The 22427-nt window shown below is 41.4% G+C and overlaps 2 protein-coding genes across 12 annotated transcripts in view; both read right to left on the reverse strand.

Moving 5' to 3' along the window:
• HHIPL2 (HHIP like 2) overlaps positions 1-5142 on the reverse strand; it is a 28183-nt gene extending 23041 nt beyond the window's left edge. Inside the window, exon 1 of the mRNA XM_019976976.2 lies at positions 4103-5142. Within this exon, the coding sequence (XP_019832535.2) occupies positions 4103-4423 (321 nt within the window). The 5' untranslated portion in view covers positions 4424-5142. The remainder of the gene's footprint in view (positions 1-4102) is intronic.
• A 5594-nt stretch (positions 5143-10736) lies between these two features.
• TAF1A (TATA-box binding protein associated factor, RNA polymerase I subunit A) overlaps positions 10737-22427 on the reverse strand; it is a 32139-nt gene continuing 20448 nt past the window's right edge. For 8 of the 11 annotated variants that reach the window (XM_019976812.2, XM_019976816.2, XM_070767986.1 and 5 more), the window contains 6 exons: positions 19120-19250; positions 17697-17855; positions 16601-16667; positions 15741-15864; positions 14116-14270; positions 10737-11109 (listed from right to left, as the gene is read on the reverse strand). In XM_019976812.2, coding sequence (XP_019832371.2) covers positions 10997-11109; positions 14116-14270; positions 15741-15864; positions 16601-16667; positions 17697-17855; positions 19120-19250 — 749 coding nt within the window. In that variant the 3' untranslated portion in view covers positions 10737-10996. Of the gene's footprint in view, positions 11110-13471; positions 13593-14115; positions 14271-15740; positions 15865-16600; positions 16668-17696; positions 17856-19119; positions 19251-22427 lie in introns of those variants that run through there. The other 3 variants (XM_070767990.1, XM_070767989.1, XM_070767991.1) reach the window with 3 other exon arrangements.

The following is a 22427-nucleotide window of genomic DNA, read 5'->3' on the forward strand; positions in this document are numbered from 1 at the left end:
CAAGGATTTGACTTTTTTTTTTTTAAAGAGTTTTTAAACCTTGACTTCACTTTGGTTTTATTACAGAAATATTTCCCTCTTGATGCAATATACTTCTTTTAATTTTCTAAAGTCATACCTGTGTGGATGTTCTAATCAACTTTATGTTTTGAGCAAAAAGAGGGAAAACAGGCCTGGGGAAGAACCAGGATTCTGGAGCTTCTGTTATTACCAACTACTGAAAAGAAAGCTCTTCTTTGGGACCCACATTTTCTACCCAGTTAATGCTCCTGGAAAGTAGAAAGGGGAAAAAAATTCTCTCAGATTTACTGTAATTATAACCTCGCTCTTGACACATAGAGTTTTGGTAAATGATCAATTTTTTTTAAATAAGAAGATGTAGTACCAAATGTCTCATCTTTCCCTTTTTTTTTTATTATAAGTGCTGTAAGATTTAATTTCTTTATGCACATCTGAAGCAGTGTGCCAGAAGGTTTACATTTGCTGAATCTCAGTACTGGATCTGTGTGAGTTGCTCAGTTGTGTCTGACTCTGTGACCCCATGAACTGTAGCCAGCTAGGCTCCTCTGTCCGTGGAATTCTCAGGCAAGAACACTGGAGTGGGTTGCCATTCCCTTCTCCAGGGGATCTTCCCGATGCTGGGATCGAACCCGAGTCTCTCGCATTTCACATACTGCAGGCAGATTCTTTACCATCTGAGCCACCAGAATCTGTCATGTTGATTATTTAATTTTTCTGTATGTTAACTTTTTTTCTTTCGCCACATTGTACAGATGTGCAGTGTGTGGGACCCTAGTTCCCCAACCAGAGATGGAACCTGTACCCCCTGCAGTGGAAGCACAAAGTCCTAACCACTGCCAGGGAAGTTCTATTCAAAACATTTTATAATTTAAAAATAAAATTATCAAAATGAACGTGCAATGTATCATGCCCAGAGATCAGGTATGTAGTGATTTCTTCTCTTCAATGAAAGGCAGAGGCAACTGTGATCAAGAAAGTAAGAAAGGCCCGTTTTTGTTTGTTTGGTTTGGTTAATTTTTGGCTGCGCTGGGTGTTCGTTGCTGCATGGGCTTTTCTCTAGTTGCAGTGAGTAGGGGCTACTCTCTAGTGGTGGTTCATGGACTTCTCACTGCAGTGGTTTCTCTCTCTCGTCACGGGCTCTAAGGTGCGTGGGCTCAGTAGCTGTGGCACATGGGCTTAGTTGCCCTGCTGCACATGGAATCTTCCTGGACCGGGGACTGAACTCATGTCCCCTGCATTGGCAGGCAGATTCTTAACCACTGGACCACCAGGGAAGCCCAGAAAGGCCAGTTTAAAGGGAGTGGTTGGGGCCGTGGAGTAGGGCAGGGTCCACTCTGGAAGCTGCTTCTGATCACGGACACCTCCCTGGCACCTGCCGGCCCAGGGCTGTCTCATTCATGTCTGTTCTCTCACCTACGAGAGGGATCAGCAGCATTTCTCAGATGTGTTGAGTTCCCCATTTTTTCTTATTTCAACCCTGATTGCAGATTTGCAGAGCAGCAGACTCTTATCGGGAAGAGCAGAAGAAAGAGCCCAGGGATTCACAGCATCTCTCCCAGAGCTGTTTCCATTTATGAGACTTGTCAGAGCCGCTGACAAGAAGCCAGATAGATGAACTGCTCTAAGTCCCACCTGACTGACCTGTCCACTCCTGGGGAATGGAAAGAAGAGAGATGGAAGACAAAAATAAGGATGAAATACCCAGGAACAGAGGAGGCTGTGGACAAGTAACCACCTGCATGGCACACTCTTAGGCATCATTAAGAATCTGCACAGTTGCCTCTACTCAATTAGCTCAGGAACTATCATTTCTGTCTTAGAAAACAAAGGCCCAGGAACGATCTCTCCTAGGTGCCAGGCACTGTCCTCTGTACTGGGGCTGTTGACAGTGAGTGAGATGCCCAATGGCGCTGTCCTGCTGGAGCTTATGCTTGCCCTAGGTCAGGGAACCAGTAAGTGGATCGGCCAGGGCTGTTGTGACTCAACTTTGGCATGGTATGATCAAAAGGGCACGAGACTTGGAGCCTGAGCCTGTGAATTTGTGCCACGGCACTCTTTGACCTTGGATTGTGAAAGTGAAAGTCACTCAGTCACGTCCAGCTCCGCAAGCCCATGGACAATAGTCCATGGAGTATCTCCAGGCCAGAATACTGGAGTGGGTAGCTGTTCCCTTCTCCAGGGGATCTTCAAAACCCAGGGATCAAACTGGGGTCTCCTGCATTGCAGGTGGATTCTTTACCAGCTGAGCTACCAAAACTCCTAATTCTGGGACTTCCCTGGGGGTCCAGTGGCTGAGACTCCTCGTTCCCAGTGTAAGGAGCCTGGGTTTGATCCCTGGTCATGGAACTAGATCCCACATGCCTCAACTAAATACATAAATATTATTAAAAAAAAAAACCACCACCTAATGCGTAAAATGGGGGTCCTAGTAGCTGCCTGGAGAATCATTGCTGGGAACATACTACATATTTGGGGAAGAAAGAGGGAGAAGAAATTTAAGTTGTGAAATTTAATAAATATTAATAGATGCATGTAGGTCATTGTTTTTAATTTTTTAAATTCTCATTTATTTTTGGCAGTGCTGGAGTCTTCCTTGCTGCACGGGCTTTTCTCTAGTTGCTGAGAGCAGGGCCACTCTAGTTGTGGTGTGCAGGCTTCTCATGGCTGTGGCTTCTCTTCTTGCAGAGCACAGGCTCTAGCGTGAGTGGGCTCAGTAGTTTCCACCCTCCGGGTCTAGAGCACAGGCTCAGTAGATATGGTGCAGGGACTGCTCTGCGGCATGTGGGATCTTCCCAGATCAGGGACTGGACCCATGTCTCCTGCCTTAGCAGGCAGATTCTTTACCACTGAGCCACCAGGGTATTCCGTTTTTAATTTTGTTGAAGCATAGTTGATTTACAATGTTGCATTAATTTCTACTCTATAGCAAAGTGATTCAGTTATGCATATGTATATTCTTTTTCATAGTCTTTTCCTTTATGGACATGTGTAGGTTATTCTTATTCCTCAAATCCCTGAAACAGGAGAGCTGCTGAATTTGGCTTTCTGAAACCTCATGCAATAGGGAAGGGGGAGGGAGGAGACATTTTTATCTGGGGACTTCATCCAGAAACGGAGTCTCAGTGTTGCTCATAAGAGCCGGGCTTCTGCCCAGATGGTTATCCCAGAGTTAATTCTCCAGGAAACAGCTGAAGGGCGGAGCCTGAGGTGAGAGAGGACAGCCCAGGGCGATGCCTCCCGGGTGGCTGGCTTCTGTTCCATTCACTTCACAGGGAGGTGAGGTGGCCAGCTGGCTCTGGGATCACAGTGGGAGAGCCAAGTAATTGCACTGACATGCCCAGGGGCTGGGGGGGGAGGGGTTCCAATCCGCCTGGATTTGCTATCTCACCCCCAACCCATCAGTAGAGTGCTCCTCCTCACGACAGTTTCTTTCATCTGCCCTCCAACTAGACTCTCCCCAGCACCCGTGAACCCCTCTTCCCACAAAGTCAGTGTCCGCAGCCAGCATCTGACATGGGTTCAGGCTGAGCCCTACAGAAGTGATGTCTGCCAGGGATGTGGGTTTTGGCCACTAGAGAGCCGGGAGAAGCAGAACCTCTGAGAAATTGCCACTGAGCAGCTTGAAGCTCTCCCAGGCCAGGTTTGGAAAGCTGGGGAAAGCCCCCCTCATCACACCAGAGAGCCCCTGGTGCAAATGACCCAGCCGAGGACTGTATCCCAACGGATGCCACCACTCTGTCCACACACTCCGTGAGCACCCACGGGAGCTCGCAGCTCTCAGTGCCCTGCAGGGAGGTCCCAGGCCGCAGCCGTCCTGAGCTCCGCGAATAATACACCAGGGCCTGCGGGACCCCGGAGGGAGAGCTTTGGGAAACCAAACTCCACCTCAGTGTGCCCGTCCAGAGCCCTAAGCCCCAGGTGAAGGCAGCCACAGGTGAGTCTCTCTCAAGGGCTGGGCGCCCAAAGAGCCTTCCCCCCAAGACCCTCAACCAGCCATCCCAACATTCTATCAGCTGGGGCTGGAAGGCAGCCTCCAAAGCTGGCTCCCTCACCTTCCCGCAGGGCTCCTGCTCAGGCCTACCTGGCAAAGGATGTCTTTAATGTACCCGCCGCACAGCTCATGGCCCTTTAGGTCGAAGTATTCCATGATGTCCCAGTATCGGGCAGCGATGCGGTGGTCCTTACGCTGGTCACAGCAGCCGAAGGACTCATAGTCAGAGCAGAACTCAAGATGCTGGAGGGGCTGGAAGGGGGGCCGGTAATCCAGGCACTGGGGGTGTCCCTGCAGCAGCCCCACCTGGCCCAACAAGACTATGAGGCTGAGACAGAAAATTCGAGGAGAGGTGAGGAGCCAGGGGGTCCACCGACTCCAACCACCCCTGGGAATGGACCTTCTGAGCATCTTGCCCTGGGGACACTCTGGCTACTGCGTGCTCAGGCTGGCTTCCTACTTCGGGCTGGTTCCCTCACTCCCGCCCCCACTGTGTTTTTCTTCCTTCCTTCTCTTCTCTCCTCTGAAGGTTCACTGAGGTGGTTTCTGAAACATGTCCCTTCTGGGAGCTGGACCGCTGTCTCCTGTGAAAGAGGTGAGCAGCGTCCAGTCCCTTCCAGTCCCCTAAACAGGAAACTGGTACAGCCCGCTGGGAGTGTAGTTATCCAGGTGCCAGCAGAAAGGTACAGTGATGTCCAAGGCAGATGAACTGAGTTTATTAAAACTGCAAAGAATTCCTATGGGAAATTCCCACTTTGTTTACAGCCCCGTTCCCAAGCTGAGCAGTCAGGATCTCCAAGGAGAACAGCGCACAGTACACGGTCCTGGACAGCACGTTGGAAGGCGGTGTTCCAGTGTGCCTTTCGTGCCAAGAGCAACACAGGGAGCTCGGGTGTGGATCTGGGAAGACGGAAGCGGGGTGGAGCAGGCAGCGGGGCCCTGCAGTTCCTGAGACCCAGAAAGGTCTGTATTCTGAGGGGTAGGAAGACAGGACATTTCACGAATCAAGAGGAGATGGTGAGTCATAACTACCATGGTGATCATTTTGGAATGTATATAAGTATTGAATCATTATGTTATGTAACAGGAACTGACATAGTGTTGTATGTAGATCAATATACTTCAAAAACAAACTCACAGAAAAAGAGATCAGATTTATGGTTATGGGGGGACGAGGAATTGGATAAAGACAGTCAAAAGGTACAAACTTCCTCCTTATAAGACAAATACTAGGGATGTAATGTACAATATGATAAATATCATTAACACCTATATGTTTTATACGAAAGTTGTCCAAAGAGTCAATCCTAGAGTTCTCACCACAAGAAAAAAATTTTTTTCTATTTAACTTTGTATCTATATGAGATGATGGATCATCACTGAATTTATCATGGGCATCATTTCATGATGTATGGAAGTCCAATTATTATGCTGTACACCTTAAACATAATAGTTCTATAGCTCAATAAAATTGAAAAAAAAGAGGAGATGGTGAAGGAAAAGGAGAGGTTCACACCTAATGTAAACAAGGCATCAGCAAGGACTATCTGGGGTGGTTTCATCAGGAAGCACAGAACGTCTGGGTTATTTTTGCCAAATCTGTATTTTTCGGGGGAGAGCCCTCCTCACTTAGCATGTGTTTCAACATTAGCACTGATGAATACTAATACACATTTTGCTTTATCAGAGTAGGAAATGGCAATCCAGCCCAGCGTTGTTGCCTGGAGATTTCCATGGATGGAGGAGTCTGGCAAGCTACAGTCCACGGGGTCAGAAAGAGCCAGATGCGACCAAGCATGTTTTGCTTTATGTATGTCCCTTGCACGTAATGGTCCTTTGATAAATATTTCTTGGATGTGTGATGAAGTACACAGAATCCCAAACTCAACCCCAAATGGAGGCATGAACAGGAGTAGCTCAGGCTCACAGGAGACATTTGGTACCTGAGCTCACTGTCCTTTGGGTTTTTCCACAAGTTCACTCCACCCTGAAATGTCCTTACTGGCAAACACTGCCCTCTGAAATGCAGATGAAGTCAAAGATTCTTCTGGATGGAGGAGGGCTCCCCACCTGGCACCCTCTTCAGCACCAAGAGCCTTTGCCAGAGCATCACCAAGAAGGGACACTGAGCCTCAGTCTAGCCAAGTCTGTGCTCATGATGCTTTGGATTATGAAAGCCCAGAGTAGCTTTTAAACTATGTTTTTATAACTATGAGAAAAGGCAAGAAGAGGGACTCATTAGAATGACTCCCCAGCACAGCCCTGCTCTCCCATGGGTATGGCTCAATATCATACTTTGTTGAATGTCGCTTTTCAAAACATACATAACACAGCATCTGTTATTCATTGCAACTGTGCTGATTCCACAGGCTTGTTTGCTCAAAGGTCAGATAATGTCATCGCTTGGGAAGCCTTGGGCGGGAGGAACTGCTCTTGGACCAACCTCAGCCAGTGAATTCACAGCCCTGAGACCTTCTCAGAAATGGGAGGTGACCAGCTGCCCTGTAATGTATGAGAATGAATGCATTCTCTCGTTCCATGTAGGGCCTAGGAGTACTTTTTGATTCTTTACTGACGTTTGGGTCAGTTTCCCTTTCGCCAGGAAAAAAAAAAATTGAGTCCAAAGGAATGCCTCCTTTTTGGAAAATAATTTTAATGTTTCTATTTACATAATTATGGCTAAGTATTAAAAAACTTATACATAATTAAACACAAATCTATGTAAGTTCAAGTCAGATCTTACTGTTTGGGGCAGTGATTATAAAATTAGCAGGGAGATATTGGTTTCCAGGTCCCATCAGAAATAACGACAGCATGAATTTCTGACTATTAAAATATGCAGTGTTTCAGGTGGGACTGCATAATATTTTAAATATAATTACACAATACGTTTGGTTATGTAATAATGATGCAGTAATTAATTTTATAACAGATGTCTCAGTGTCAATTCGGTAGGTTTTTATGATTATGTGCAAAGGATTATACTGGAAGAGGTATGTTAAACTGAAAACTGATGCGTGAACTAAACTTTTTCAAGAAGTTTATGCTCTGAGAAGAAACATTAAAATAAGTGTCTAAATAATACAAGGGACATTATATTGAGATAATAAGCAGTTTGTTAGTGGATTCAAGGAGGAAGAGATGACATCAGGCTCAAGGGAATGAAGAAAAAAATCATAAAGAAGGTTGAGCAGGGTATTGAAGGTACAGGTGGGGAAGAGTGGACAACAGTTTCTGACCGTGAGGTAAGCCTAGGAGATAAACCTGGAATCACAGCTGGGCCCAGACGGAGTATCTGAAACCACTTTAGCTCTCACTTTTGAAGCAAACATGGTATTTTTCTAAAAATTACTGTATTCGTTTGCTAGGGCTGCTATAACAAAGTACCACAAACTGGAGTCTTCAACAAGTATTTATTGTTTCACAACTCAGGAGGCTGGAAGTCTGAGATCGAGGTGTAGGCAAGGTGGGTTCCCACTAAGGGACAGGAGGGAGAATCTGGCCCTCGCCCCTCCCCTAGCGTTTCAGGGTTTACCAGCAGTGTTCTGCATTCTTTATAGATACATCACCCTGATTTCTGTCACTGTGTTCAGATGACTTTCTTTCTCTGTGCATGTCTGTGTCCAAATTTCCCTTTTTCATAAAGACGTCGGTCAGATTAGAGCTCACTTTAATGATCCTATTTTTAACTTGATTACCTCCGTAAAGACCTGATCTCCAAATAAAGTCACATTCTGAGGAACTGAGGGTTAGGATTTCAATATATCATTTTATATATATAAAATATATATATGCACCCATACACTGGCATGCACACAATGTTTCATAAGACAAGTGCCTTTTAAAAATGATGTTAAGAATCTGGTGTTTATCTTAGAATCAGGTCATGGAATAGAATAGAAACAACATAAAAAGCAATGCTCCAGCTCAGTAACCTCTCATACAACGTTTACTGCTTTCTCTGGCATCTGCCTTCTCTAACAATCTGAAAATGAGCAGGTGTGTTTGAGCTTAGGGAAAGTATTAATAACTCTTATTTGTATTATAGTGTATGAAGCATTTTCTCACTTCATCTCAGGTGATCTTCACAATAACTCTATTACTTAAACAGGGCAGATATTCCACTACCAATGTACAGACAAGTGACTTCAGTCTCAGATTCCATGAAAACACTTAAGAGTCATGCTTTAGGTGAAGGAAAAAGATAGCATGAAAATTTAGGTGTTCCAAGTTATAGCCCAGATATCACTCACTCCATCATGATGTATAAAAGCTTTTTTTTTTTTTAATATAGCAATAATCTTACTTGTCTCTATTCTATAGGTAAAGAAACTGTGAAAGCTTATGATAAGCCCAGGATTCAAACCTATTGAACCAATTCAAGAGGATTGCAAGCCTCTTGAGGTCTGCACTTGGCAGAAATTCACCAAAATATTACTGCCTATGGGATAGGCACAGTCAGTCAATAACTTCCGTTTAAGTTTTCATTCAGTTCTGTTCAATATTTAATAAGCCAGAAATTCTGTTAGGTGTTGGTGATATGGAGATCATTAATGTTAATCGCTCAGTCATGTCCAACCCTTTGCAACCCCTGGACTGTAGTCTGCCAGGCTTCTCTGTCCATGGGATTTCCCAGGCAAGAATACTGGAGTGGGTTACCATTCCCTTCTCCAGGGGATCTTCCGCACCCAAGGATGAATCCCAGGTCTCCTGCATTGCAGGTGGATTCTTTACTGTCTGAACCACCAGGGAAGCCCGGATAATATACTACTAAGAAAGACAGATGTACAAAGATCATTAAACAATGCAGTGATTTGACAATTTGACAAGAGGCTGCAGGGGAGGGATTGGTGAGGACACAGAGAGGGAACCCTCCATGCCCAGGAGAGGGGAAAGGCGATGGCTTCCCTGTATTCTTTGCCCTGATCCCTAGCTCAGGGCTCTGCAGGTTATAAACACTGACTAACCTGGGAGGCGGTACACATACCACAGATAGTCTCTGATCTTTGGAACTACACTGATTGAGTTAGAGTCCTGATGCCAACACCTACCAGCTGTGACCTTGGGTGAGTTATTTAATCTCTGACTACCCTACTTTCTTTCTTGGTAAGATAGGGGATAGTTCGTAGGATTGCAGTGATGAGATGATGAAATGTGAAGCCCAAAGTGCTTGATAAACTTTAGCCATTATTATTTATGAAACTGGCTTTTAGTGCACTTAAGAAATTTTCAGTTGATTCACACTGCTCTCATTGCATAATTAGATACAAACTTTTGATAACCATATGTACTCATTTCTCTTTCATCCTCACCTCCATCCTGCTAGAGATGAGGAGAATTCATAAATCCTATTTTAGAGCTTTTGACTAAAGGTATCAGGGAATAGATGGGATGTGGACATCCCTATAGGGTTAATCTTATATGGAACTTCCGTACCACCCAAGCATGGACTCCTAGTGGTAAAGCCAATCCTGGTCACTGGTAGCTTTCACTTGCTTTACTTTGGTTCTGTTGGGCATCTGCTTGTCTCACATAAATAGTATAAGGTTGGGTAGCTGTTCGTTGATGGGTCATTTATTTATGAAATATAAGATATCAAGTTAAATTATTGACAAAGCGTAATTTATCTGCTAGTTTTCTCACAGAAGGTTTGAAATTAGTAAGAATATAAGCCAATAGTGGGCTTCCATGGTGGCTTAGATGGTAAAGAAATCTGTCTGCAATGCAGGAGAGCCGGGGTTCAATCCCTGGGTCAGGAAGAGCCCCTGGAGAAGGAAATGGCAACCCATTCCAGCATTCTTGCCTGGGAAATCCCATGGACAGAAGAGCCTGGTGGGCTACAGTCTATAGGGTCACAGAGTCAGACACAATTGAGAGACTAATACTTTCGCTTTCAAGCTTAGTGAGGAAATAGCAGCAGAAACCAGGACTCTGAGTATATGATCACACATAAGCCAATGGGGGAAATGTGTGGTTTGCCATCTGAATACTGGACTTGCTCTGAAGTTAGGGAGCCTTCAAGGAACTCAAATACTAGTTATCTGAACAGTAAATGTATCTGAGCCAAGACAGTTTTGAAGAAGCACTTACTCCAACGGTTACTACAACATGTTATAAAACTCACTCATATTCCGGGAAAGTTGTTCTTGGCATCTGAGCGAAGCTTCCCCATTGGGCTTCCTATATAACACTCAGACACTACTTCTCCACTGTCCAGCCATCCACGGCTGCAGCCTGGTCTCTGGGAGAAAGGAGAGGGACACAGGAGTTCTGGAGCAAGTCTTGGCCGGCCCTGCCAGGCACACAAGTGGACCGACACAACTGGAGCCCTTTAAAGTCAGGCCAGTGCCAGCTGGAAACAAGCAGGCCTTCTACCCTCTCTACCCAAATGTCCTCTAGCGGCAAAGGTCCCTCTCTACCAGAGTTCACTTAACCCCACACTGCCATGTCTCATTACCAAAAGAGAAAGGGGAGGAGTCCTTTTCTAAATTCTTCTTTCCTCAACAGAACTGATCACCAATATATTCTTCATGGTATTAAACCTAATGTGGATCATTGCATTGCAGGCAGACGCTTTAACCTCTGAGCCACCAGGGAAGCCCCAATTAACATCTAAAAGAACACAAGTTCATTTAATAGTCCCACAAGTTGTATTTCATTACACGATTGTCAGAAGCAAATTAGCTGCAAACTGCAATAACTGCTGTAGCGCTATATTCTTAGATTAAACAAATATATTTTTATTTGAAGATTATTCCTTAATGTTACATTTAACAGTACAAAAGGGAAAAATGTATTTACAAAGAACAAATGAGACTCTTCCTCTAGCTATAACTGTTAGTAAAAAAATATATAAAAAAATATACAAATAAACCTTTTGTAGTCAAATAAACTACTTCCTTAAAATACAAAATAAAATACACTTAAAACTATCACTGAATTACTACTCTGTAGCTACAAATCTGGAATAACTAAAATTCAGTATCAGAGTCCTGAATTTACAATGCTGTATTTTTTCACTGATTTCTTCATCTGCTTCATTTTCTTCTTTAACACTTGATGATCTTGCTTTGAAATATACCGAAAATATTTACAACCTAAAAAAAAAAAAATCAAGGCAAAATAAACAAAAAGTTTTAACACTTACCAAATTCTTCAAGTGCTTTTCTACATTGTAAAAATTCTACTTCAACTCTGGCACACTGATGATTATATAAACAGATGGATTTGTATTATCTATGGACGTATGTCTCGGAGAAGGCAATGGCACCCCACTCCAGTACTCCTGCCTGGAAAATCCCATGGACAGAGGAGCCTGGAAGGCTGCAGTCCATGGGGTCGCTGAGGGTCAGACACGACTGAGCGACTTCACTTTCACTTTTCACTTTCATGCATTGGAGAAGGAAATGGCAACCCACTCCAGTGTTCTTGCCTGGAGAATCCCAGGGACGGAGGAGCCTGGTGGGCTGCCGTCTTTGGGGTTGCACAGAGTCGGACACGACTGAAGCGACTTAGCAGCAGCAGCAGCAGCAGCAGCATGGACATATGTCTAAGCTCATTCTCAGCACTGTCACCAGTGAAATGGACTGCTTCCTACCTACAAAAATACTTCTGATCCATCATGATTAAAACTTATACTTTAGCTTGTTTTCTACCTTCCCTCCCAAACCTTAGTTAAGGTGAGATGCATATTATACTGTGCTCTGCTTAGTCTTGTCTGACTCTTTGTGAACCCATGGACTGCAGCCTGCCAGGCTCCTCTGTCCATGAGGATTCTCCAGGCAAGAATACTGGAGGGGGTTGCCATGCCCTCTTCCAGGGACCTTCCCAACCCAGGGATGGAACCCAGGTCTCCCGACATTGCAGGCAGATTCTTTACCATCTGAGCCACCAGGGAGGCCCAAAAATACCGGAGTGGGTAGCCTATCCCTTCTTCAGGGGAACTTCCCAAACCAGGAATTGAACTGGGGTCTTCTGCATTGCAGGAGCTACCAGGGAAGCCCATGCATATCACATTCATGTATTAAATACGCCTTCTCCAGAAGCAAACTACAATAGCTTCCTTCTCAATGACAACTTGGTCAAACAGTCACAGAGGTATCTGTAACAATTAGAAAGTCCTCTGTAGAAAACCTTGATGTGAAGAATTAGGACAGACAAATTCTATGTTAGAAGAGATCAAAAATTATCTCTCATTCCCACCATCTAGCAGGCAGCCAGAGGTGATCAAGGAGTTCTGCCAAAGGTGCTCATCAGACCTTCTATCTGCTTTTCATACTCTTACAGTGCTAAGAGGATCACTAGTTAAGTATCTGAGAGACATGAGTCAAATTCCTGTAAGAAAAATGTAAGCTGGGTATTATAAGGGATTTTCTATTTAATAAATGAGACCATAAATCACGTATAAAAAATTAGCATTATTACAGTCTCAGCTTGCCTCTATTCATCTTTCCTGGAAATTCCTAGGACATATATTGTACCTAGAGTAATTAGTTTATTACCCCTGAAAATAGTATGTGAGACTTGCTAATATTTTGTTAGCTGGGAAGCAGTGGTATATGCAATGTTAATAATTTGTGCTTCTAAATGTATCTGCCACTTTAGCAAAAACAAAGTACAGATTTCTGCTTCTGTCTAGAATACAGAAAACTGGAAAGAACTTTGCTCCCATTGTAACAAAGAGAAAAAGCCAAATAAACTACAATCTCCTAACTTCAAGCCCACCTGAGCTGAAGTCACATGACAGCCGAGCAGCCTGGACGGCCAGGAAGGAAAGGCCCCTCCAAGGAGAAGTGGGCCTGGTCGCCTTGAGTGGAGCATGGGAGGAAGGGCAGCCCCTACACCCTGCTCCGAGCACAGAGCAAAGGCAGATGAAGGCGAGAATTCAAATCCAGGGTGTAATGAGGGTAACCAGACCAAGAACAAAACGCAGCTCAGTTCCCGATAGACTGACTTAACCCCCACACTAACATCCTGAAAAAAGAAGCAGTGAGCCCACTCTCAGGCACTTTATGCCTGATATGCCTGATACTTCAGAACTTACGCAGCACTTTAAAGTGAGCTTTGCGTGATGCTTACAACAATCCTGTAAGCAAATCAGGCAGCTGTTACACTGCCCGTCTCACACAGAAGGCTCCCAAAGGCTACCTGCTTGGCCTAAGTGATGCAGCGAGTAAGGGACAGAATTGGAAAGTTAACCCAGGTCTTCAGACCCCACTCAAACACAGGTACATTCTGATATCTGTACTAGAAATCTTTATACTCATAAAGTTGGAAATCACAGTCCAAATCACATTTTTGTGTCTTGTCATCAGTATATTAGGGAGAAATTTTTAAAATTACTCTGTTTATTAACCCCTTTCTTCCCACAAAATCAGCATCTGGTTAATCTTAGTAACCATCTGAAACATTAACTGAGAATACTAATTCCGAATTAGCACAAACTATATCTAAACTGACCTGAAGAATCTCTTTAGAGCACTTTAAATTCCCTGGCCACACAGTGCTCACTGTGGCCACCGTGAGGTTCCTTTCTTCATCTCTGGACAAGATGGACAAGTCTCATTTCAGTACTGGCTACCTTTCCATATTTCAGTGGGAGAAAGCAGGTAAGAGTTTTAACAGCCAAGATACTCCCCAAAGAAAAGATCAATTTCCCTTTAAGAAAATTTTTAGGTAAGTTAATAGGAGGTATGTTTTTCTTTTTGTAAGGGAAGAAATGACTCATTGTTACAGGAACAGGGAAGTTAATAGAACATAAAAGTGTCATTTAAAAATGAAATCAATAAAGAATATTTTTCTATTTCTTATAGACAATCTCAGTCAACTTTATAGCACAGCCAAATGGTTATTGTGAAAAGAGTCTGCATCTTTATCTTAATGGCCCTTAAAATATACTCAAATCAAGAGTATAAAAACCAACAACAACAGTTTGAAATCACTGTTTCTAATCCATGGAAATTCCCGACCAACAGATCACTGGCCCCCCCAACTCAAGATTCATTTTTCTATTCACCAGTTATTTCTCCAGCATGAATGCCCACGTTGTAATTTCAAAATCGCCTAAAAGCTATGGCTAGATAAAAAGAAAACAAAACATGTACCTTTTCCTAACAATAACCCAGCTACCAAAGCTTTCTCACAAGCCAAAGTTTTATCATCCTTCCAATTGCTTTTTGCCCAAAAGTAGCTGAAGTGAAAGCTTGGCCACCAGCTTTTCCTGGAGTTCCACTCTTCTTGAACCCAGGCAAGATGACTCCTGGAAAAGAAAAACGTCAAAAGCGAAGGTCAGTGATGGCAACAGACCTATACGGTCAGGATGTGAACTTCAGTCGGGTCCATGGAAAGATGACAAACCAGATGTTCTGAAACTAGCTTCTGGGTACAGCCATGGCACAGAACATACATGAAAGCAAATCCTTTTGAGACTTCTTTGATCTCCACGTCCCATTCTCCATCTACTGAAATAGCCAGTTCAGCACAGCACAGTGGTTACCAGCATAGACTCTGAGGTCAAAGTCTCAGATTCAAATCCCGCATCTTCCATTTATTATCTGTGTGGTCCTGTGCAAGTTGCTTAACCTCTCTGAGCCCAGGGTCCTTGGGTACACGAATGGCACGCATCTCACAGCCCTGTTATTAGGGTTAAACTGGCCCACAGTCTGGCAGGTGTCATAAACTCTTTGCCTGCTGTCCAGTACAAAGTAAAGTTTCAATAAATGTTAGCTATTATTATTCATTACTTTAAAAGTTCCTTTAAAAGCTTAAATTTTATAGGCTACAAAGAATTACTATCCAAATTGACATGCCATTATTGTATATTTACATGAACACATGGGTTTGACAGCCTAACCCAGGCAATGCTAAGTGTTCATCAACAATTTAATTGACTTATTTAGCACCTATTTGTCCTTGTGGGCAAAACTTCTCTGCCTTCAAGAACCTTATGGTTAGTAGGGGTGTAGAATGAGATTTGGAAAGTGGCTTACATTGAGCACACCAACATATCACACTAAAAACACTTCATGATCAGGACTATTCTATCTCTAAGGTCAAGTCAGGTCTGAAGCCTGAAGCAAGTGCCCACTGATAATTAATTTCCTAATAAACTAAAATGGATATAATAACTCAATGAAACTTTCATGTCGTGATATCCTTTATTTTCATGGACAAGGTAAAAATAACAAGGGCCACTTCTTTTCTTATATTCGACATGTGGCATTGATGATTACTATGATCAGAGGTATAGTTTCAGATACTCAGCTCATAAGGGACTCCATAAATATCTGCTGAATGAATAACCAAGATGACTTTAAAAGGTCCTAAAAAAAATCCACTGAAAACAGCTGGGAGAAAAGCTGCTTTCTATGTGATCTTACAAGCAGATGACACAAATTACAAAACACTTTACAAAGAATCTCGTCACGAGAGGAAGTGACCCCTTTTAATCTTTATTTTCGATAAGAAAGTACACAGTTATCCCTTAGCAGAGTAGTGGTAACTGACAGCATTTATTTTAATAGCACAAAAAACCTTGATAGAATTTTTTATGTTTTACTTGTGGTTTCCTATTTCCTGTCTTCTGATGTATTCAGAAGAAAACAGCTAAAACACAGTTTAAGAAATCCAAAAACATAAAGAACTTTAAAAATTGACAGATATTAGCTAAAATTTTGTAAAGTGTTATTTATGCTGATCTAGTAATAAACACTATGTGTTTCTTACTTACCCCATGAGAGTCTGTTTGAGATATTTTGCCAAGTATTTCCAAGCAGTTATATTTTTAGTGCATCCAGCAAAATCTAGAATTCCAAATAACACTTCCAATCCCAGTTTATGGTGTTCTTCCTTGTCTGTGATGGTCAAAACCATTAAGAGTTTACAGAAAGCACTGAAGAGCACAAAGCTAAAAGATTACATTCCATCGACAAAATATCACTGAAGCATAAGCCTTAAAGTTTAACTGTTTAAAACAATTCACATGATCACATTATGATCAACATATGCTCCTGTGATGAATCTGAAAAATTCAATAACTTAGTCCATGCTAATGAAAGCAGGGTGGTGAGTCTGACTTCTGTATGGGTTTATGCTACTCAGAATGTTATTTAAAGTACCTACCCTACTGAGGCATTTCATACATATTCTTTTCTATTAGGAGAGGGACAGAGGCAGTCCCAGTACCTATTAGACTTAAGCAGATTTCCTCCTATGAAGAAATGTTCTTTTCTATACTGAGCTGAATAACAGTAAAGATTAAATGAGCTGAATTATACAAATAGAAGCCGTTTTTCTTTTGCAACCATTGCCTAATACTCTACAGCACGCGTCAGCAAACTTTTTCTGTAAAGGGCCAGACACTAAACATTTAAGTTTTGCAAGCCTTACAGGTTGTCATAACTATGCAACTCTACTGTTGCAGGGCAAAAGCAGCGACAGGTGATATGTAAATAAATGGGCATGGCTGTGCTCCAACAGAACTTGATTTATAAAAACAGGCAAGAGTTGGATCAGGCCCAAGGCCACAGTTGGCTGAGCCCTAGTCTACAGTTTGTCTACACAAAGAGACAGAAAATAAGAACTACTTACCTGATTTTCGCAGTAACCTATGGAATTCTAACATCAGTTTATGAGATGGTACAATCTGATACAAAATCTGGAAGAAAGAGTAATATTGTAATTGTTACCCATTCTAAAGGCATTAGTATATGTTCAGATAAAATTCTTACTACCTAATATGCTCTCAGAAAATGAATCAAGGATTTAAAAGATACTTTTGCTTTTATCCAGTTTTAATTTTGGTATAAAAATGTATTCTATGCAAAGATATTTAAAACAAAAAAATCCCTGCTAAAAACAAGATAGCTGGTTGGGTGGGTGGGTAGTGTGGATAAACAAAGACTTTTTCTTTTCTCCATATTTATACTGTTGACCACACTCGAAAAATTTACTTTCTTTTCAGCACCAGGACTGAGGAGAAAATAAGGAAAAAGAATATCACACAGATATTTACTGATCACAAAAGGTCACAAAATATAGAAAACAAAACAGCAAAGCTAGTTATTTTGGAAGACTGTTTGAGGAATGTACTATATAAAGGGTATTCAAAAGTCAAGGAACTTCCCTGGTGGTCCAGCGGTTAAGAAATCTGCCAATGCAGGGGACACAGGTTCGATCCCCGGTCTGGGAAGGTTCCACATGCTGTGGAGCAACTAAGCCCATGCACCATAACTACTGAGCCTGCACTCAAAGAGCCCAGGCGCCAACACTACTGAAGCCAATGTCCCTAGAGCCCACACTCCACAATAAGAGAGTAGCCCCTACTCGCTGCAGCTAGATAAAGCCCACACATAGCAACAAAGACCCAGCACAGCCAAAAAATAAATAAGCTAATTGAAAAAAAACAATAGCAATGCAAAACTTTCCAACCAGGGTGACAAAGGGTTTCTGTAATACTGATCCTCTCCCCTAGGTCTCACTTGGGCAGAGGATAGGGGAATAGTAGTTGATGAGAGGAGGATCTGCCTGAAGCCCACAGCCTCCTGTCTTTATCTCAGTGTATCACCCATACACGGTCACTTTCTCTGGGTGCTAGAACATGAAAGTTGGAAAGTAGTGACCTAAGAATGTCTTAAAAGTATTTGATTCCCAACCCTGTTCAAACACTGACCTAAGAATTCCCTACCTTAAGCACACTTATCAGTTTCTCTCTTGGTGCCTTCTCTCTCTTTAGAAAGTTGTATAAGTAGACATGAGCGTTTGGATTTGATGGGAACTTTTCATCATAGGCGTAATTGTTAAGCACCTCTCGGGCGCCATCTTGATCCCCGTAGAATTCCAGCATCTATATAAAATAAGTGATGATATCTTAGGTAAATCCTATAAGATACCTATATGAAACATCATGTACAACTTTACTGATGAGCACAAAATATCACACACCTGAAAAACAGCATTTATTGTATAGGGAACAATAGTGATGCTAGCTTTTGCTTCCATCAGTGCATGTTACAACCTCCGTGGAATAGAGAAGATCACATCAAAGGCCTACACGGTTTCCCAATTTTCCCTTGTCATATTTTGTTACTGAAAAATATAGCAACTTCAACATAAGAACTGTTCCTGTGAGAAATAAAGGCTTCAAAGTAGGGCAAACTAAGGACCAAAAAAGACCATATGATGCCACTAACCTCAGTGCCCTACATACTCCAGCCACAAAAGGAGAGCATAGGAATTATAATTCCTTTCCTTTCATTCTTTCCCATCCTGACACAGGAGTTTCCAGATTCACTGGCATACAGTTTCAGAGATTATCTTCTGACAACATAATTCTCACTTTAGCACTAATGAAACTTTCAAAAAGCAAAGTATTTTGATGATATATTCCTAGTCCTCTGTCCTTTCACAATAACTCTAAGATAATACGATGTCCTTAAGAACTTCTAAGAGCCATTCTTCTTCATTTCACATATTGTGACCTAGTTTCAGATTTTTGCCCCCTTCCCTTCTTGATCCCACCATATCATAAAAGATCTTTCTGCTTTTCTTTTAAGCTCAATCAGAACAATACAGAATTGACATTTACAACTATTGTGCTATTATTTATAAATAAATAAACCATCACCCTTGCACCATCCATGAGCCCTGCATCCTTGGGTTTTGCATCTTAGGCTTCAACCAACCACAGACTGAAAATATTCGGAAAAAGAAAATTTCCAGAAAGTTCCAGAATGCAAAACTTGAATGTGCTGCACAAAGGCAACTACCTACACAGCATTCACATTGTGTTAAGTATTAAGAGTAACCCAGAGATGATTTAAAGTATACAAGAGGATGTGCGTAGGTTACATACAAATACTACACCATTTTATATAAGGGATTTCGGTGTCCAAGGGTACTGAGGGGTGACTGCATTTGGCCACGACAGGTTATCCAGTGGTGAAAATAAACACAGTTGTTACTGTATAGTAGGAAAATAGCAAAAATTATTCAGACCAAAAAAGGGCATCCTACTGTTTAAAAAATAATTTTCTCCATTATTTGCCTTCTGATGGATAAAGATTAAGCTTAAAATGAAACTAATAAAAACTTAAGAAAAGTCTACTTACCTCTATATAACTCTTCACAAAAGGGTCCCAAACTCCAGGAATTTGAATCAATGTGCAAAGGTTTATAGACGTCTTCCAGCTGTGGTTAAGCATATTCTGGGATGCTGTGTTGTAAGCATAATCATCTTTATCTGCCCAAAGACAAAAGATTTTTTAAAGCAGTCAGTACTGGAGACTCACGCAGAATCAGTAATTGATAAACTACACATAAGAAAAGCTTAGACTGTAATGGCTTCACTGGTGAATTCTAACAAAGAAGAGTACTAATTCAAAGAAGAGTAGTAATTCTTTACAAACTATCTCCCCAAAAATGACAGAGAGAACACTTCCCAACTTACCTATGAGATCAGTATTACCCTAAGACCAAATCAGACAATAACAACACAAGAAAATTACAGACCAACACCTCTTAAACAGATGTACAAATTCTTAACAAACTACTAGGAAACTGAACCTAGCAACATATAAAGTGGGATTTATTCCAGGGTTGCAAGGTTGTTTAGCATTTGAAATCAATTAATACAGTATTCCAAATCAACAGAATAATGACAAAAACTTCATAATCATCCCTACTGTTGCAGAAAAAGCATTTGATAAAATTCAGTAACTTTTCATGATAAAAACACACAATATCTAGGAATAGAAGGAATTTCTTTAATCTGATAAAGAGCATCTTGTGAAAAACTCACAAGTAATATCAGAATTCATGGTGAAAAACTGCATGCAAGGGAGAATTCCTCTCCTGCCACTTCTGTTCAACACTCTCATGGAGGTTCTGGCCAGGCAATTCAGCAAGAAGATGATATAAACAATGTTCAGATTAGAAAGGAAGAATTAAAACTATCTCTACTTGAAGATGACACGATCTTCCACATAGAAAATCCCAAGAATCCACTAAAAATTTATTAGAATTAATGAGTTCATACTTGTATAATATAAAATCAACATACAAAAATAAACAAATCATCCAAAAATGAAATCAGGAAAATAATGCCATTTACAATAGCACAATAGCATCAAAAACGAGAAACAACTTAGCTATAAGTTTTACAAAAGAGATACAAATCACATCTGAAAAGTATTGTTCAAGGAAATTAAAAACGACTTAAGTAAATGGAAACATATCCCATGATCAAAGATTAGAAGACTTATTAACTTATAATTTTAATGCAACTTCTATCAAAATCCCAGCTGTTTTTTTTTTTTTGCTTAAATTGGCATGCTATTCCTATAATCCATATGGAAATGCAAAAGACCAAGAAGAGCCAAAATAATATTTTTTAAAAATTTGGAGGATTCACAGTGTGACCTCAAAAGTCACTACAAAACTCCAGTAACTAAGACTATGTGATATAGGTATATGTATATCCATAACATGAACTTCCAGGGTGGCTCAGCAGTAAAGAATCCATTTGCCAATGCAAGAGACATGGATTTGATTTTGCTAGGAAGACTGCCCTAGAGAAGGAAATGGCAACCCATTCCAGTATTCTGGCCTGGGAAATACCATGGACAGAGAAGCCTGGTGAGCTGTAGACCATGGCGTCGCAAAGAGCTGGATATGACTTAGCAACTAACAACAACAATGGACGTGTACACATCAGTGGAAGAGAATTTAGAGTCATGAACAAAACTTCGTATATGAGTAAGTGAGTTTTGGTAAGAGTATCAAGGCAATTCAGTGGGAAAATAATAGTCTTTTCAAATAAATGTGCTGGAACAACTGAATATCCACATGTAAAAAGACAAAGTTGAACCTCTATCTACCTCACACGACATACAAAAATTAACTCAAAACGAATCAAAAAACCAAAATGTAGGAGTAAAACTACATACCTCTTAGAAGAAAACATTAGTCTAAATCTTTGTGACCCAGGAGTAGGCAATGGTTTCTCGGATGTGAAACCAAAAGCATAAACAACAAAAGAAAAAGCAGATAAACTAAACTTCATCAAAATTACAACATTTTGTGACTCAAAAACACCATTAAGAAAGTGAAAAAGGTAATCCACAGAATAAAACATTTCCAAATCCTGCACCTATCTGATAAAGGACTTGGACCTAGAATATATAAAGATCCAAAACTCAATAATTTAAAAAAAAGTACTTCAATTAAAAACCTCCTAGGAGAAAAGAATCTGAATGCAAATTTCTCCAACCAGACATATGAATGGCCCAAAAGCACATGAAAAGAAGCTCAACATTATTAGCCTCTAAGGAAACGCAAATCAAAACCACAGTACACCACCTCACACCCACTGGAAGACAGATAACGGCAAGTGTTGGGAAGGACACGAAGAAATCAGTATCCTTCACATACACTGCTGGTGGGAATGGAAAATGGCACAGCTACTTTGAAAAACAGTATGGAGGTCCCTCAAAAGTTCACAGCAATTTTACTCAAAATTGCCAAAAAGTGGAAACAACCCAAATGTCCACCAACTGATAATGGATACTTAAGTGCGGTATATCCATACAATGGAACATAAATAAATAAAAAGGAATTAAGTGCCATTACATGCTACAACGTGGTTGAATCTTTAAAAACATTAGGCTAAGTGAAAGACTAAGTGAAAGAAGTCAGTAACAAAAAACCACATATTTCAGGACTACATTTGTATGAACTGTGCAGGACAGATATCCAGAGACAGAAAGTAGATTGCTAGGTTGCACTGCAATGCAGGAACTGGGGAAGAGTCAAGAGGGACTGCTAATGGGGGGACAGGCTTTCTTTCAGGGGTGACAAAACTGTTCTAAAATTGATGATGGTAATGGATGAACAACTGTGAATATATTACAAAACACTGAATTTATTATACTCTAAGTGAGATCAAATTGCCAACGTATGCTGGAACATAGAAAAAGCAAGGGAATTCCAAAAAACATCTACTTCTGCTTCACTGACTATGCCAAAGCCTTTGACTGTGTGGATCACAACAAACTGTGGAGTATTCTTAATGAGATGGGAATACCAGACTACCTGGTATTCCTGAGAATACCTGTATGCAGGTATTCTACCCTGAGAAATCTGTATGCAGGACAAGAAGCAACAGTTAGAACTGCATGGACCAGTGGACTGGTTCAAAACTGGGAAAGGAGTGTATCAAGGCTGTATATTGTCACCCTGCTTATTTCTTATAAGCAGAGCACATTATGCAAAATGTCAGGTTGAATTAATCACAAGCTGGAATCAAGATTGTCAGGAGAAATATCAACAACCTCAGATATGCAGATGACACCACTTTAACGGCAGAAAGTGAAGGAACTAAAGAACCTCTTGATGAAGGTGAAAGAGGAGAGCAAAAAAA

This window comes from Bos indicus, chromosome 16 (genome assembly GCF_029378745.1).
Source record: "Bos indicus isolate NIAB-ARS_2022 breed Sahiwal x Tharparkar chromosome 16, NIAB-ARS_B.indTharparkar_mat_pri_1.0, whole genome shotgun sequence".
Taxonomy (NCBI): Eukaryota; Metazoa; Chordata; class Mammalia; order Artiodactyla; family Bovidae; genus Bos; species Bos indicus.